The sequence below is a fragment of the Miniopterus natalensis genome, chromosome 8 (assembly GCF_054644295.1).
Source record: "Miniopterus natalensis isolate mMinNat1 chromosome 8, mMinNat1.hap1, whole genome shotgun sequence".
Lineage (NCBI taxonomy): Eukaryota > Metazoa > Chordata > Mammalia > Chiroptera > Miniopteridae > Miniopterus > Miniopterus natalensis.
The window spans coordinates 48116897-48134500 of NC_142088.1; the positions used below are offsets into that span (position 1 = coordinate 48116897).

The window sequence follows — 17604 nt, forward strand, 5'->3', positions numbered from 1 at the left end:
TTCCATTATATCAGCTTTAGTATTAAGACTTTGATTGTATAGGCCTCAGTTCCTCTTTGAAAAAAGAAAAAGGTGAGGCACAAATGGAAAGTATGTTTTCCAGCTGCTTTTTGCTACTTATTCTTCTTGGATTTAGGGGCTGCATCTAACCTGGAACACCCCCCTCTTCCTTACTCCCCCCAGCCTCTCCTTGTAAACTGAGTTGGACTTACCGGGAGAGGAGCTGCGTAACTCTTGATGTGGTTTGAGGGTCTAACACTGAAATTCTTTCTATTAAGTTACTCCTTTTTGAATTAAGGCACTGATGCCTTCTGTTAAAATCCGAGGACATGTAAGTTTTTATCAGCAGACATGAGTGCTAGGGGGAGAAATGATCAGAGAAGACTGGAGAGGGAGATTTCTGCAGGATTCTGCAGCAGTTTGGAGCCAAATAAAGGCACATGCTGCCTCTGAGAAGAAAGGAAGGGGATGGGAGAACACACTGTTGGTCTGACATGTTTATTTTTGTTTAAAGTATGGGGGCAAAAGATAGTGTGAATGTGCACCAAAGGCAAACTGGACCAACAGCTTTGATGAGAGTGATTATGCAGATAAAGCTCTGCTGGCCATATGGGGCTAGGTTTAAGCTCACCCATTCCTCTGATGCAAGGGCCAGAGAGCATATTTAATTTCTTTACTTACATTAACTTTCAGAATTCAGATTTTTTTCATTTAAATATAATTTTTAAATTATGTTTTTCATAACTCGTTCTTTCATTTTTATTTGTATCATCCCTTTGAACAGATAATATATTTACCTCTGAAAATTAATAAGGCACAGGGCCCACCACTAACCTCCAGTTTTCTAGCTCCCCCTCCTGCAGGCAGCCAATGTTTTCAGTTTCTCAGGTGTCCTTCCAGGAATATTCCATACGTTTCTTGCTTAAATGACTCCTTTTTAAAAAAAATTTTGTCTTTATTGTTGAAAGTAGTACAGATGTCCCCTCCCCCCCAACTCATCCACTCCATCCTGCAACCTCCCCTCCAGGCCTTCCCGGCGCTATTGTCTGTGTCCATGGGTTATGCATATATGCATGTAAATTCTTAGGTTAATCTCTCCCCACCCACCACACCCACCCCTGCCTGCCCTCTGAGATTTGTCAGTCTGTTTCATGCTTCTATGTCTGACCAAATGTGTGCAGTGTGTATTTCTCAGTGACTCAAAATTCAACAATTTTTAGAAGTGTCACTGCATATTATGCTTTGAATATTAAAGATTCTGAAGTTAATGCAGTAGTGAAAAGCAAAGCCCATTTAAGTTTCTCATCTCTTCCTTTCTTCCTCCCAAGTTGCCCATCAATTGATTTCCTTGGCATAAATTATGGTCTTCCCACCTCCAGACTGGAAGATGGAAATATTTTTGTTATTGTGTGATAATCCCAGATTGGAAATCAAATGCTGTCTCACCATCATGTCTTTGTTCAATGACAAAAACAGATGGCATCAAATCCGCGTATGATCTAATCCTTTGATTTACACTGACCAGTTGCAATTTATTATTTCTTCCCCTAATTAGATGATCTTAATGTGTTTAGCATCACAAAATTTAATTTATTAAAATGTTTCTACAGAATGAACAAAAAGAAGTCATTAGTAAATTTCGCACAGGAAAAATAAATCTGCTTATCGCTACCACAGTGGCAGAAGAAGGTCTGGATATTAAAGAATGCAATATCGTTATTCGTTATGGCCTCGTCACTAATGAAATAGCCATGGTCCAGGTACTCAAATATCTTTAATAGATTCATTTTTCTTATTTTGTTCTTATTTTAATTGCTTTATTTTAGTAAAATAGCACATATAGTTTTAAAAAATAGATGTTTTGCTATGAAAAGAGAAATCATTTCACAGTGTATACAAATATTGAATCATTACATTGCACGCCTAAAAGTAATATATGTCAATTATACCTCAATAAAACAATAAGGGAGAAATCTTGCTGAGCTGTGCACTACTGCCTTTTGTATTGTTGTTTTATTACAACCAGATACCTGTTGTATTTTAATTTTTATTATTATTTTAAATACATTTTATTAATTTCAGAGATAGGAAGGGAGAGTGAGAGTGAGAAAGAAGCATCAATGATGAGAGAGAACCATTGATGAGCTGCCTCCTGCATGCCCCTACTGGGGATTGAACCTGCAACCCGAGCATATGCCCTGACCAGAATCAAACTTTGATAACCTGGCTCATGGGTCGATGCTCAAACCACTGAGCAACACCGGCCTGGCACCTGCTGTATTTTTAAACAACTTTTCTTTGGTGGTCATTTCTGTGTCCTAAGACTTTTTAGGAACATGACAGTGGCCCCATCTGTAAGAATCAAAACAGGCCCCCTTATTCCCGGGATGTATGTGATGTGAGCCCCCAGCTGGACCAGGATTCTAAATCAGAACGTCCCACAAATGTCTCACCAAGTAACACACAAAACCTTAGGGAGCCCTGTTGTTTCTACATTTTCCTTTTTTACTCTTTCAACTTCTGCACGTTTGAAATTTTTCATAATAGAATGGTGATGGGTGGGAGGCAGATATATATATATATAATAAAATGGTGATGGGTGGGAGGCAGATATATATATTGTGTGTGTGTGTGTGTGTGTGTATGCAAAGAAAGAAAATAAAAATGAAATTTCCGTCCCAGTTTTCATTGCATTTTACTTTATCTTTTACCCACACTATGTTAACAATACAACTGTTACCTTTTGTTGAGTAAGCATAGGAGTTGTGCTGAATATTCTTCCCATAAAATTAACGAAAGGGTTGTTTTATACTTTAAATTGTATCTTGAATGGAAGACAAGACTGGCACCAAATCAGGAAGCAATTGTATTTCAGGAGTTGATATGTTAGTTGTTTTTTATTCCCCATTCATCCCTCTTACTGGGGGAAGGGGAAGTGGGACTCCCCTAGTCCAAGTCACTGATGATGGTTCCCAGGGCTTGAGAGAGGGACCCCAGGGAAAAAAAGGCTGAACAGGATAGTATCGTGTTATTGGGTCTTTTTGTGGGCTGTGTGGGGACCTAACCATCATCATTCAAGAATACTGTTTCTGCATTAAAGTGCATTTTGAGTTTCAAAGACTGGATTTATAAAGAATGGATAACAGCTAATGTTACTGAGAATAAAGAGAGCATGGGGAGGCTGGGACCCTGAGAATGAACATCATTCCAGGACCGAATGGGAGAGTTCACGGCAAGGCAGAGCCCTTCCTTTTCATGACTTCTCCGTGTCCGCAGGCCCGCGGTCGAGCCAGAGCCGATGAGAGCACCTACGTCCTGGTTGCCCACAGCGGCTCGGGAGTTGTTGAACGTGAGACAGTTAATGACTTCCGTGAGCAAATGATGTATAAAGCTATAGACCGTGTTCAAAACATGAATCCAGAGGAGTATGCTCATAAGGTACTGTTTTTTGCTCTATCCCAATTTAGTTTTCACTTTAAAATGGCTGCATGTGGTTGACCATTGATATCTTTGTGGCTGAGTGTCCACACAGAAATTGTGCAGAAGTGTACGTTCCCGTCTGATGAGCTATGCTTAGTCCAGATTCACATACAGAGAATCAAGATCCATACTGGGCAGAAATGGTCAGGGAGCCATTCCAGTGGAACCGGCCATAAACTTTGATAATATAAATTAAAGCTGCCCTTGATCCAGAAAAATGAGTGTAACTTACCCGTTCAACCCAACCTAGTAATTTTGGTTTGGTCCAGTCTGGTTGTACAGGCACATTTTTTTTCATTCCAGAAATATTTAGGAAATGCCTCATGTGTGCCAGGGAACATTCTAGAAACAGAGAACAGATAGACAAACAGCCAAGATAGACCTATGCTGCGTGAAGCTTATATTCTAATGTGTACATGGTGAGATCTGAGGATATGAAGAGAAAAAACAATAAACAGAAATGAAACCAGAAACGTATCATATAGAGACACTGCTGAAGGATTAGAAAAAGATGATGTGGGAAAAGTTGCTAGTTGGGAAAGGCCTCTTAGAGGGAGTGACTCTAGGCTAGATCTGAATGAAAAGAAAATACATATTATGTCATCTAGCTGCATTTCAATTTACTAACATGGAGTTATTTGAGTGGTGAGAAGAATTCAGTGAAGGAAGAAAGTATTTCTACAATATTTCAGGAAATCCCCCATACCACTGAATTAAAGACTGTAAGTACTATAATAGCAAACAATCCATTTAGAAGAAAATTCACACCCTTGCATATGGGTGTGAATGTTAGTTTCTTAACATTGGAATTGGCTCTACCCTAAATAGAGTTTCACGAAAGGGATGCTTTCAAATTGGTGTGTATTGCTATAACCAACTCCAAGGTTTCCTGGCCAGGTTTCTACACAAACTTATATTTTAAAACCCTTTTAACTATAAGCCAAACCAAACATGGTATAGTGTCAAATCAAACATTTGTGGCCAAATAATGCCACTGGAAAGTTAATGCCTTACATTTAATGTCCTAAATGAATGAGATCAAGTGGATGTTTTCAAAAATTGATGATGCAAGCCTAGTTGTATTGGGTAAACTCTAGAACAATCTTTGGAATTTGAGTCAATTTTTTCCAGATAATCTATAGAACACAATGCAGTCCCTTTAGGGGCCCCAGAATGGAACTACCTTTTTAAGTCTCTTTTGGTTAAGTGATCCACCCTCCTAAAACTACTCCAGGTGGATGAGCTCCGAGCAAGGATGGCAATGATGCGAGGCACATGCCACCGCTACTCTGTTCAAAGCCCCCAGCAGATATTGCTAAGTAGGTCACTGCACTCCTTTCCTCTAATTTGAGAATCCTATTTACTCAGTGTTGGGTAACTGCAAATTAATGGTGAGAGTTGACACATAGGTGAGGTCTAGTTTTCATGTCTTATACAGTGATTATACTTAACTGAAAGCTTCTAAAAATGGAGCTCTTAAACGTTTTCCCTGGCGTTGAACCAATAACTTTTGCTTCATTATTACATTTTATTTGGACTTTGATTGTAGCTATGCCTGCCATATATTTATTATAATTTCTTTTCTTTTTTTGCTCCCCTAATTATTTTATATGCTTTATTGTTTTAGAGCTAATCTTTTAGTTTAGCTCTAAAATAGTATGGTTACATATCCATACATTGATCTTTTATTTTTGTTTTTTCCATTGAACTCATAGGTGTGTCTTAATTTCCCACATGTATATGATTCTATGCCAAATAATCTTTTAACCAGGTCACTGAACTATAAATATCTTGCAAGAACAACCTAATTAAACTTTTAGGGAGCAGAATGTTTTAATTTATTATACTGTTATAATTTACATAGGAAACCAGCCTTTGTACTTGTCTGATTCCACTATTCTGTAGCCCATAGGTTTGGTTGCAAGGCCTTGTTCTCTTTTCTGTGCTAAATATGGCTGTCCCGCATCAAGGCCCGAAACAGGGGCAAGAGCCAAAGAGATGGACCATTCATATTTATTCATCAGCACTGATGATTTACTTTTACTGAAAACATCCCCTAGGTCTTAAGGAAAACAATGGTTTCCTCCACAATTTAATATAAATTGGTCATTTTGAAAGGGTTCAGTTTGGAGGTACATTATTTAAGGACCAGGTTTTTCTACTGTGAAGTTGTGTAGGTGTGAGAACTAGCCAGTCCTTACTTCAAGTTTTGTGTCTTTTAGAAACTAGATTGTTTCTGTGATGAAGTCAGTTTCACCTCTAGTCACAGAGCCTGGAATACAAAGTGGAAGGGCCTATGCTCTCTCATAAAGAATGTGGGCAGTCTAGATTCATATTACAGCTCCACGATGTCATGAGTACCCCAGGCCTCTTCTCTCTCTTCTGTGCCCTTTTAGTAGTTGGCTTCCATTCTCAAGGTCAAAGATAGCTTTTAGAATTTTAGCTCCATATGCTCATTCTAGGTAAGAAGAAGATGGAAAAGGCAAAGTACACATGCCGAGGATCTGATACATAGAAGCCTTTCTGGAAACGCCACTTTACATTTTCTTATGTCTCGTTGATCACTGGCTTGGAAGTATAGTCATTTAGCTAGCATATTTCCACCCAGAATAAAATTATAGTTCTGTTCTTAGGAAGAATGGATGTTAGATTGTAAACTAGAAGTTTCTGTCACAAACGTGGAAAGAGGAGATTTCTCTTAGGAGATTCACTAAGATAATGAAGGGTCTGGAAATTATAACACATGAGGAATAATGAAAGAAACTGGGCAACTTGTCATAGGTAAGAGAAGACAATGGGTGATGTAATAAGAGTGTTTAGTTCTTTAAAGAGGTTCATATAGAAGTAAGTTTAGATTTATTTTATGGACAATTAAAACTAATGAAGTGGGTAGAGGGAGAGTTTGTGTGTGTGTGTGTGTAATATTGCTAAGGACTTTCTCACATGAAGGCTTATATACTAAATTGTGGACTATCACCTCATTATTTTTATTTCTAGAACATGGGCCAAGAGTATATTTCATAACTATCTAAGGTCTCTAAATTTAAGGATACTTACTTCAGTGAAACAATGAAAAAGACACATAGAATATTCTTTTCTCGATGCAGATTTTGGAATTACAGATGCAAAGTCTGATGGAAAAGAAAATGAAAATTAAAAGAAGTATCGCAAAGAATTGCAAAGAAAATCCATCCTTGATTAATTTTCTCTGCAAAAACTGCAGTGTGCTTGCCTGTACTGGAGACTGTATCCACGTAATTGAGAAAATGCACCATGTCAATATGACACCAGAATTCAAGTAAGTCCAGCAAGACTCAATTTAAGTTTCTTTACAGGAGGTGAAGCAGGTTGTATTGTAAATGTTCTTCCAAAATAGTACAAATTAAACTTATTATTTTTCAGAACTTTTTTTTCTTTTAACGTCCCCAAATTATATCTCTATTTCAAATGTCTGCTTTTCAAATATACTGCACTGGGGAAGGAGGGAGAAGTGTAAGGCTCAAAGCCATTTTGATTCAAGGCGTATCAATGTGTATATGCTCATATTTGTTCTCAAAGTTTGGAACAACTTAAGTCAAGTAAAAATAATTAACAGACTTGAAAAAAGCCACAAAAGGCAACATGCCCCTTAAGAGGTGGGTGTGGAAGGGGCATCTGCCTGAGGTGAGGGCCAAGTTCAACCCCATGCACCCATGGCCTGAGTATTGGTCATTTGCGAATTCTCAGGGATGTTTCTTACTCCTTGTTAATTTCAGGGCACTCTACATTGTGAGAGAAAACAAAACACTGCAAAAGAAGTTTGCAGACTATCAAACAAATGGTGAGATTATCTGCAGAGCATGTGCCCAGGTGAGTAAATTGCTGTGGGTTTATTCTTACTTTGGCCGAAAGGAATTCTTCATTTAGTGTGTATTTAATTTTTCCTTTTGTTCTCTCTTTTGTTTTTCAGGCTTGGGGAACGATGATGGTGCACAAAGGCTTAGATTTGCCTTGTCTCAAAATAAAGAATTTTGTAGTGTTTTTCAAAAGTAATTCAACAAAGAAACAATACAAAAAATGGGTAGAATTACCTATCGCATTTCCCAATCTTGACTATTCACAATATTGTTTGTTTAGTGATGAAGATTGACATCTGGTTCAAGATCTTTTTAATATATTGTCAACACTCAATATGATTTTGATTAATGTTTTTGTTATACAAAAGAACTGATGTGAGAATTAATTGCTTTACTCTGAGATGAGCTGTATAGAGGAATATGTCATGCTTTCAATTATTCATCTTGTTTGTGGGCAGAGGTAAAGAAATTCTATCAATAACACTCTTTAGTGTGGAGCAGTAGTGTGGAGTACTGTCGAAAAAATGCCAGAGTATAAATGAGGGTCTAAGGTACCAATTTCACTCTTGTCACTAATTTTCAAAATAAAATTAGGCGTTCAGTCATCTTTCTGAACCAGCCTTCTTATTGGTGAAATGGTTGTAATATTATCTGTCTTTGCTTTTATTAGTTTTCTATTGTTGCATAACAAATTACCACAAACCTAGTGGCTTAAAGCAGCACCTGTTTATTATTGCACATGTGGTGTAGCTTAAAGGTCTCAGAAGGCTGGAATCAAGTGTCAGTCAGATGATGTTCTCATCTGGACGTTCTCGGGAAGAATCCCTTCCAAGCTCTTTCCTTTGTTGGCTGTCGTTTGCTTGCAGCTGTAGAGCGGGATTCCTGTTTCCTTACTAGCTGTCCACTGGGATCACTCTGAGCTCCTAGGGCCTCCCTCACCACATGGCCCTTTCACACAACAGCTATTGCTTCTTCGAGTCAGCAAAAGAAAATGTCTCTCCTCTCTCTCTCTCTTCTGCTAAGATGAAGTCTTAACTGTAATCACAAGGTTGACTATCTCATCCTGTTCCCAGGTCCTGCCCACACTTGAGGTAAGGGGATTTTCCAGGGCATATATGGCAGAAGGCAGAAATCTTGGAGGCCATCTTAGAGTTCTGCCTCCCAAACCACTTGCCCAGTTTTTGTTAATAAGTGATATATGTATACATATAAAACACTGAAAAATATGAAGTGCCATAAAAGGCAAGCTGTTATTAAGACGAGGTATCAGGTGGCCTAAGGCTTACTTCCTCAGTTTCCCTCCATGAACAGGAAGGAATCATGGTGAAACCCACACCAGTTATTAATGCCTGCAAGATCACCTGTGTCAGTGGAGATGCCAAGTGTTCACATAGGATTTAGCAAGGAGCAGATGCTGGATGTTATTAGAGAATAAAGAAAATATGTCTACTAAGTAAACTCTTGGTGACTGTGACCTTTTCAGTATTTCTGAACTAAGCATGACCATTTGGAGATGGATACAGGGTCCAGCGCTTTAGAATGTTCTCCTAGTCGACAAGCAGCCTCTTTCGGCATAGAAGAGCCATCTGATCAAGACAAAGCCACAAATGACCATTTAAACCCACTCTTACCCAGTCTCATAGGTGTTCTGCTTCACAGAAACACTTACCTCCTCTGACTAAGGAGAAACAAAGTGTTGGAAGGGGTGAAAAGAAAATTCTTATGTGGTTTTGATGGATTCATTAAATTCAATCTAACAGGAGCTTTGAATCTTAAGATTTAAGCAAGAGTGAATATTAACCAGTCGGAGCTCTTGGGAATGCATGAGGGCAAAAGAAGATTATGGTTTCTTAAAATACCTTTTAAAACCCCAGCTGACTCCACTAAAGTATTGCTCTCTTCTAAAATATTTTGGAAACTATGCAAAGAACCAAATGTATAAAATAGCTAAATGTACTGCTGTAACATATGTAGACTGTTTTTAAGGTGTCAACAAATATCAGGTTTTTTCATCTATGTTTTCCAGTAATTTTTGAATAAAGAAATGTGATTTCTACTTCAAAGTTTTAAAATACATGTTTCAAATGGTATAAAACTTAATATGTGAATGGTACCTAAAACTCAAATCACGGTGCATGTATTTCATTAAAAAACAACTGTGATAATTGTAGCATTTATATTGATTGTTGCTGGAAAGTTTAATACTCATAATATTTTAAGGTCATTTACAGAGTATGCTCATGACATGTAAGCATCAGTCTGGAGTTGAAATTCCTGGGTTTTAATCCCCACAAAACCTTTAGTTAGATGGGTGACATTGAGCAGCCTCATGTCATAGGGCCTGTGTTTCCTCTCCTGGAAAATGAGAGATTGGATTAAATGATTTCAAAGGTCTCTTACAATTCTACCATTCTCATAGTCCATGCTTCTGGCTTCCTGACTGTTTTATTTTAAGACCTTGTCTATCTAACACTTGCTAAGTATGAAGGTAGCTCATATCCACTAACGGGCATTGCAGGGCTCTCAAAGAACAGATACACTAGCTGCAATCATGTGCCTCAGGGCAGGTTTGAAAGGCCTGAAAGTCAGGAAATTTTAGAACAACATACATTTCCAAATCAACCTTGTGGATGAGAAATGTGAAAATTTATACCAAAAGTTTGAGATCATTTCAGACAATATGAAATTAAAATACAGTAACTTATAGTTTACATAAATATCTTGAATACAAGGTATTGAGGCAACTAAAAAATGAATAAGAAATGCTTTTCCAAAGGATGATTAGTGCATATGGTAAGCAATTGCTGAAAGTGAGAAACACTATTAGAGAGGTGACTATTTTCCTCTCTGCAAAATAGTCCCTACATCTGAGAGCCATGCCTTAGGGAAAAGGAGACTTCCCTAAGGTATTGTTTTCAATTCAGTTGAACCTAAAGCCAAAGAAGATTTGGGGTTTCTGGTCACTGTTGCTTTGAAGGTGTGGGAGACTCGAACATACTCATGTGCTGATGGGAAAGAGAGTGAGAAATATTAGCAATGTTCAACCCCAAATCCGATTGCTTATTGGGTGTTACTGATATTTTCTACCAAGTGCTCTTGCTACAGTCTCTTCTGGTCACCCTGACCCTTTCTCAAATGTGGGCTTCCGCACGTGGTTAGAAACCCTTCTTCACCACCTCTTCAGCGCCCATCCCTTACGTTCCTTAAAGACAAAACCCATGTGTCACTTCCCAACATTTAGCATAGTTCACGTTTCCAGAACTAGAATGGAGAGAACATTGAGGGAAAGTAGTGCTCACTCACCCGGAGCATGAAAAAGTACTCATTTCCAATATCTGGTAAACAATTACATGAGTCATAACAATAAAGAAAAAAAAACAAGAAAATTATTTCATCTCTTTCTAAGAGTTATGAAGTTAATTTGAAATGACTGTAAGCTTTTGTTTTCTTCCGTTTGTGAAATTCTCCTTAATTAGGCATACTAGTGATACAATTTTGTACTGGTTTTGTGACTTGGGCAGGTCACTTAATCTCTCTGAGACTGTAAGCAACTAATACCCACCCTGAGGGACTGTCATGAGAATTTGGGTATGGCACGGAGGATACCTAGATGTTGGCATTCAGTAGGAATTAATGTGTGGAGTATAGTAGTAAGAGTGGCCAGAAAAGCAGCAGCAGTTGTAGCACAGCTGCGGGGATAGCATGACAGAAAATTTTAGACCTACGTTTGATAGTAAGTAGGATATATAAAGTATTGGAGGCCCACATCCAATAGTTAGCCTAGGTGGCTTATCCTGAGAAGTAAATAGTAGCTGTAATGAAACATGCTCACTACTGGTATGTACTCAGCGTGGCCAGAGCAAGGATTCAATGTCCAGTAACTTTTGTCAAGCATAAGTGGTGATTGCCTTTAATTTCTTTCTAAATCTCTAAACTTTTTTTTCCTCAGGCAATAGCTTATAAAATATAAAATACATATGGAAAGCATTGCAGATTTTTTTTAGATATTTTCCACACAGTATTATCAAGACCCTCTTTACATGAAATGAATCATTCCATAAACATTTCACCTGAAGCTGACATTGGACAGTCGTGAGCCCTATTAGTGCATAACTTTTAGATCCAAATTAAAGGCCAGATCCTGTGTGGGGCTATGGGAAGAGGGACAGACTGATTATAGGAGGTAATATATAATCATGCAGTTGTTAGAATACATTTGAGCCACTATTTAAGTTGAATAAATCTGATGAAGCATATTGTTTCTTTTACATAGTAATTTCAAAACTGGACATTTTGACACTTATGAAAGACATTTAAATGTTTAATTCAGTTAGATAGGTACTTATATATAATAATAAACCAAAGATGACCAGATGAGCATTTTTTCAGCTTAAATATTTCCTTCAAACCCTGTCTTCCGCTGTCCTTTAGGGGAGCTCATATTTTATTGACTACACATAGGATGAATGGACTGCTGAATGGTTAATTCTTTCTTTTTGAATCTCTTAACAGTTCATGAAAATTATCATAATTTATTAAGCTGTAAGGATTTGTATAATACTAAAATGACCAGAACTACTGATTTAGTGTTAACTTGGACAGGGTTGCCCACCAGAGATTAATATCAATTCAGTACCACACTCGGGTTTCTTTGCTTTCAGTAACCTATAATTGTCCTCTCATACGGTCTGAATCTTGGCCTTGGTGCTCTATCTCAGCCACAAGGGAAGTGGCTGCTTCAAATGTCTGCTGTTTGTGTATTCTTTAGAGTTCTTTTTACTTCTTAGTAGCTAATCTTCTGTACTGTAATCCCATTATAGTTAATAATTACTTATATTAAATTTTACTTGTTCAAATCACTCTGTGGTTTTTCCAACCAGAATGAAACCAGACTCACACAATATATCTAAAGAAATATGAGAATTAGTTCATAAGAAGTTATAATTTTCAAATATCCAATGACTCTTATATGTAAACATTGTATTTCACACAGGAAATGACTCTCATCCCTGACCAATTCTCTAACCAGACAATTTAGAAACTGGACAGAATCTAAACAACCAATTTCGTAATACCAGCAGTGGAACACAAAATTCCTGCCTTATATGAAAGACCATGTAATGAATTACTTAGAGGATTAAATGTGAAAATATGTGTATCACAGAGAAAATAATTATTTAAAACTGGGAGAATATCTCTCAGAGAGAAAGAGAACTATCTTTGTTTTAGAACCCCACCCCACCCCATCCCAGCCCGGCCCTAACATGTGTGTTTAGTTTGGAAAATGAAGCCTTCTTATGGCTCCCTGGGTAATTAATCAAAGAGATAGCTGAATTGTTTTGCATAAAACGGGATCAGTTTGAAGGAACTAGAAAGAAAGGGAGAAAATGTTGAAAAGAAAGGGAATCCAGGAGCAAGGCAGGAGGCTGCAGCCCAAGTAGAAATTAACCATGGAAATTCCACCATCATTGTCCCAAAACCAGTAAGTCTGCTACTTACATACTTGAATTGGTTGTTATTTGGCACCAGGCGTCAGGGCGGTCTGGCAGGGCAATATGGAAATGATGAGCACACACAGGAAAAGTGGACACAGAAAATTCCAGATCACAAATGGTAAACACATTGTGCAGTGACGGACACAAGGAAGGCATTCAATAAATATTAATTTTCATTTTTTGATTTTAGGTAAAGATACAATCTCTGACCTTGGAGACTTAAAAATTTCATTTAGAATTCCATGATTATAGGTACAAAATTATCAGAAAAAAATATGAGTATACAACAGTTGTGTGGTATAAATGATAGGTATTGTAGTGTTCAGAAAGTCAGGGATCAACTCGGAAAAGCTTCTGAATTAGAGTGAATATAATACCTTGTGACTATTAGATATTCAATTCTTATTTATTTAAAATAATTTAAAAAAGGGAAGAAGAGTCCTGAGTGCATTCTAAATGGAGGTAATGAGGAAGAGAAGAAAAAAATAAACATATTTTGCATATTTATTGGAATGTCACATTGAGTCTGAGCTTGGTTGGATAACCAAAAATGAAGTCATTTTAATTTTTTCAGCAATGGAGTGACATAGTTTGGAAAGATGACCTGTAAGGAGTTAGTAGGCTAAGTCATATTAAAGAGGGAAAAATTGGAAGGCAAAAATCAAGGAAGGAGCTGGTTGCAGTCATTAGGGCTGAGGTAATGACAATCTGGACTTGGCTAATGGCAGCGAGAATGGAAGAACTGAGTGGTCCTGATGACGGTGAAATACAATCACATTCTGGGAAGACAGGGCTGGCACAGAATTGATGGCAATAAACAAAATAAATACAGAGGTACAGGACCGTGGGTGATAGAAACAAATATAAGAAATTTCTTTACATTAACTTATTTTTGCTCTCAATATGACTCAGTTCTGCCTGTTCGTCATCTAGTGCCACATGTGGTCATGTTCCTGGCACATGGAGTAACAACAATTTTATTGCACCCAAGAACTTGCTCACTGAGCTCCAGCTGTTTCCTAGTCCACCCACACTGATCACTGAGCTACGGTGGATACAATTTCCTTGTCCTGAGGAAAAGGTTTCACATGAGTCAGAATCTCCTGGTTTTTGAATAAAGCAAACCGTTTACTTCCCAAAGGCTCTGGTTCCCAAGAAGAGTAACACAACGAATCTCATCTGTTTCCTACATCCATTCTTACTCTACCCTTGGGGGCAGACTGATTGTATGACTCAGGTGCTCAAGAACTAAGTAAAATGCTTTGGAGTTATGATTCTAGTAATGCCAGGGAAGTAAGTTTCTGGAAAGACGGTTCCTGCACTCCCTATTCTGTGGTCCTTTCCAGTGCTGCTGTGTCTCAGGCTGTGGCCTGAGATTGTGATACCTTTGTCAGACTTTAAGATTATTCTAGACCAGCTCTGCCCAATAAAACTAAAGTGTGATACACATCACTAATTTACAATTTGCCAGTTGCTACATTTAAAAAGTTAAAAGAAACAGATGAGATTAATTTTAATGTTATTTAATTCAATATACTAAAAATATATTAACATTATCAATATAAAATGATTAATAAGATATTGTACATTATTTGTTATTAAGTGTCCAAAATTTGGTATGTTTTACATTTCCAACACATCTCAATTTGGAATGCCACATTTCTAGTGCTCGACAGACACACTTGGCTACTGAGTAGTGCAATTCTAGACATCCTTTTTTTTTTTTTTTTTAAGGAAGACATAGATAAAATTCAGCTTAAACATGAAGTTCTAACTTTCTTCTTGCAACTTATTACCTAACTTTGAATTCTCTTATTTTCTCTTAATTTTCTGAAGTCATATCTTCCTGGTTGTGCATATCTTTCTATCTGATAAAACAATTACTTGAGAATACATAATGGGAACCATGGTTCTCTGACCCGATGCCCCCTGCAGGACCCAGACACCCCCCTTGGCCTGGGAATATGGCTGTTGACAACTCACAGCTGACTATCTCTCTGAGTATTACCCTAGAGTCTGAAGCCACCCTCAAGGGGCACAAGCCTGTCTCCCTTTACTCCATTTAGGACAACTCTGAAGGGCCATCTCAGCTCCTGAGGGCTCTGTAAGGTAAACTGAGGCCACTTTTACAATTCGACTGTGGGTCAGTGTCTCCCTCTGCCCCATTCTGCCTTCTCCACTTTCCTACAGGTATCGCTCTTGAGAACAACTTCTCCCCACTCCCTACCCTCAAAAGGCCCTGCTTGCATCTCTCCATCTCAGAGGTCTGTTTCCAGGGAACCCAGATTAAGAGAGAATATAAAGTAGTCTCTCTTCTACCCAAGCAAGATTTTAAGCAGTGTTTGATGTGAAGAGGGGGAAAAGCAGGAGTCAGGCTTTGACTCATTTCTGTGTATTGTAATTATACCTGCCCACATGTGAGCTCTCTCTGATCCTCCCTCTGTTCACTCTCATTGTCTTTCTTTTCTCATATACTGTAGAGTCTTTCCCAAAGGCCAAAGTGACAACTGATTAAAGGGTATGATCAAACTGGGATTCACCAACAGCACTGCATTGAAGCATAGAAATTATCCCAAAACAGAAAAGGCATCAGCTGCATGATACAGTAACCCATACGCTTCCTGACACTGACAGAGCACTACTGGCTTACTTTTCCTGGCTCTCCAGTGCCTACCTGCATGAACTGAGATGCAGAGAAGTTGTGCAGGACATGGTAAAATTATCTTCTAAAGCCTTCCACTTCTTTCTTCTTCCTCCGGGAAGTCTCATCTTTCTGGCCTTTATATTTATATCCCTATGTTAGTGCCTGTAGGTCTCTGCCTTCCTAGAACACTCCCTGGTTCATCATCAGGCACCTGAAGGCCTTAGATTTGTAGCCTGGTCCAGTCCTTTAAAACTTTAAGGAATTGGGGAAGAGAAATCAAGATCATTCATCTTAAAACTTGGGCTTGCCACAAAGATCTTTGACTCTCAAACACCTGAGATGATTCTAGTGGAGGATGTTGGCTTTTACTATTCTTGCTTTAGCCTTCTTTGATGACTTTATGTCTCTGTCTCACACACACACATATAAACATACTCCTTCAGTTTAATAACAATTCATTCTGCACAGTACTTCTGATGGCTCTGTTCCAGATCTTACAAAGTCATAATCAATTGGTTATTCTTATAGCTAAGACCATTATAACCTAGGTTAGTGGAAGAGGGAAGAAATTATTCCCATTATTTTCCCTTCCCTTCCCCTATATCTCAAATCCTCTAATAGTTTGAAGTAGTCCTTTCTTAGAGCTGAATGATGAGTTAGGAGAAATTGATTCTCCATCTGATTTGGTCTGCATCACAAGATTCTTCTGATTTGGTTTATGTGACTGATTTAGTATCTGGAATGCTCTTCTATCTAATTATAGTATATACTGTAATAATATAATGATTAAAAGTGCTTTATGTTCCTGAAAAAAACTTCCTGGACTATAAATTCAGGTTTAGGAAATTGGATAAATCTCACACAAAGTAGACTGTATTTGTTTTTCCTAGAAAAACTTGCTGCCTCTTTGGTCTTGGTAAAATTCAGAGCGGCAGTTGAATGAATATGTACCTAAAGAGTCGTGAAAAACATGTGTTTAATGGTTATTTTTATTTTGTCTATAACTAAAGCCATGGAAGGTACTGTGCTTCTGTGAAGTATTAGCTTTGCCACCATGGTGATACTGCAATGGCACAGAGAGGTCCATGACCAAGGGTTTTTCAAAGGAAGGACCCTACATTTAGTGAAGGGCAAATTGTGGGAGTCATAGGGATAAGGAGATTTGGGCATAAATAATACTTCAGGCACTGAGAATGTGTTTGAAAATATCTAATAATGCACAGCGGCTTGGGGTCCAATGGGAAGAACATCACCAAGTCTGGCACCCGTGTGGACCACCCGATGGACCCCATTGTGTGGAGGAGCCAAAGACCAATGGCCAGCATGACTTCTACCAGCTCATCCACCGAGGCACCAAGATTATACCCTGTGACTTCCTCATTCAGGCCCAGTGCCATCGCCAGATGAGAGAGGGTCTGCATCACAAGATTTTTCTGGCCAACGTCTTGGCCCCATCGGGCCCTGAGAAGGAGGAATTCGACAGAGGAGGCCTAGAAGGAGCTCCAGGCTGTGGGAAAGAATCCAGAGGGCTTTGAGAAGCTGTTGTCACACAAGGTCTTTGAAGGAAATCGTCCTGCCAACTCTGCTGTGTTCACCAATCTCACACCATTCATTCTTAAAGCTTTGATTGCCATGTATGAGCACAGGATCTTCATTCAGGACCTTATCTGGGATGTCAACAGCTTTGATCAATGGAGAGTAGAACTAGGAAAGGAGCTGGCTAAGAAAATTGAGCCTGAGTTTGATGGCAGCAGCCCAGTGACCTCTCAATGTTCTTCCACCAATGTTCTTCCATCAACTTCATTATGAAGGAGTGTGAAGCCCATAAATTCATACTGGGCTGCAAAATAAATAAATAAATAAACAAACAAAAATGTCCCATAATTCTGGCACATGGACCCCACAGAATTTTTTCTGGATCTCTTGCATTCCTAGAATTTAATCAAGTGGTTTCTTTTATAATTAATTATAATATACTGGCATTATTATTTTTAAACTACAAGTTGCTAGAAAAATTATCAGAGTGGAACACAGCATTGATTAGATTATGTATTCATTGAAATTTCACTAATTAGAATATCAAAATGAAGTAGACATGAAGTTCAACTAATTCTCATTTTACTAATCCATGAACAGATACTTCTCATAA

General features: G+C 38.2%; 1 protein-coding gene across 1 annotated transcript in view; it reads left to right on the forward strand.

Moving 5' to 3' along the window:
• Positions 1–9372, forward strand: part of IFIH1 (interferon induced with helicase C domain 1) — a 50012-nt gene extending 40640 nt beyond the window's left edge. Inside the window, exons 12-16 of the mRNA XM_016197406.2 lie at positions 1611–1760; positions 3277–3438; positions 6588–6778; positions 7236–7329; positions 7430–9372. Coding sequence (XP_016052892.2) covers positions 1611–1760; positions 3277–3438; positions 6588–6778; positions 7236–7329; positions 7430–7609 — 777 coding nt within the window. The 3' untranslated portion in view covers positions 7610–9372. The remainder of the gene's footprint in view (positions 1–1610; positions 1761–3276; positions 3439–6587; positions 6779–7235; positions 7330–7429) is intronic.
• The last annotated feature ends 8232 nt before the right edge of the window (positions 9373–17604 follow it).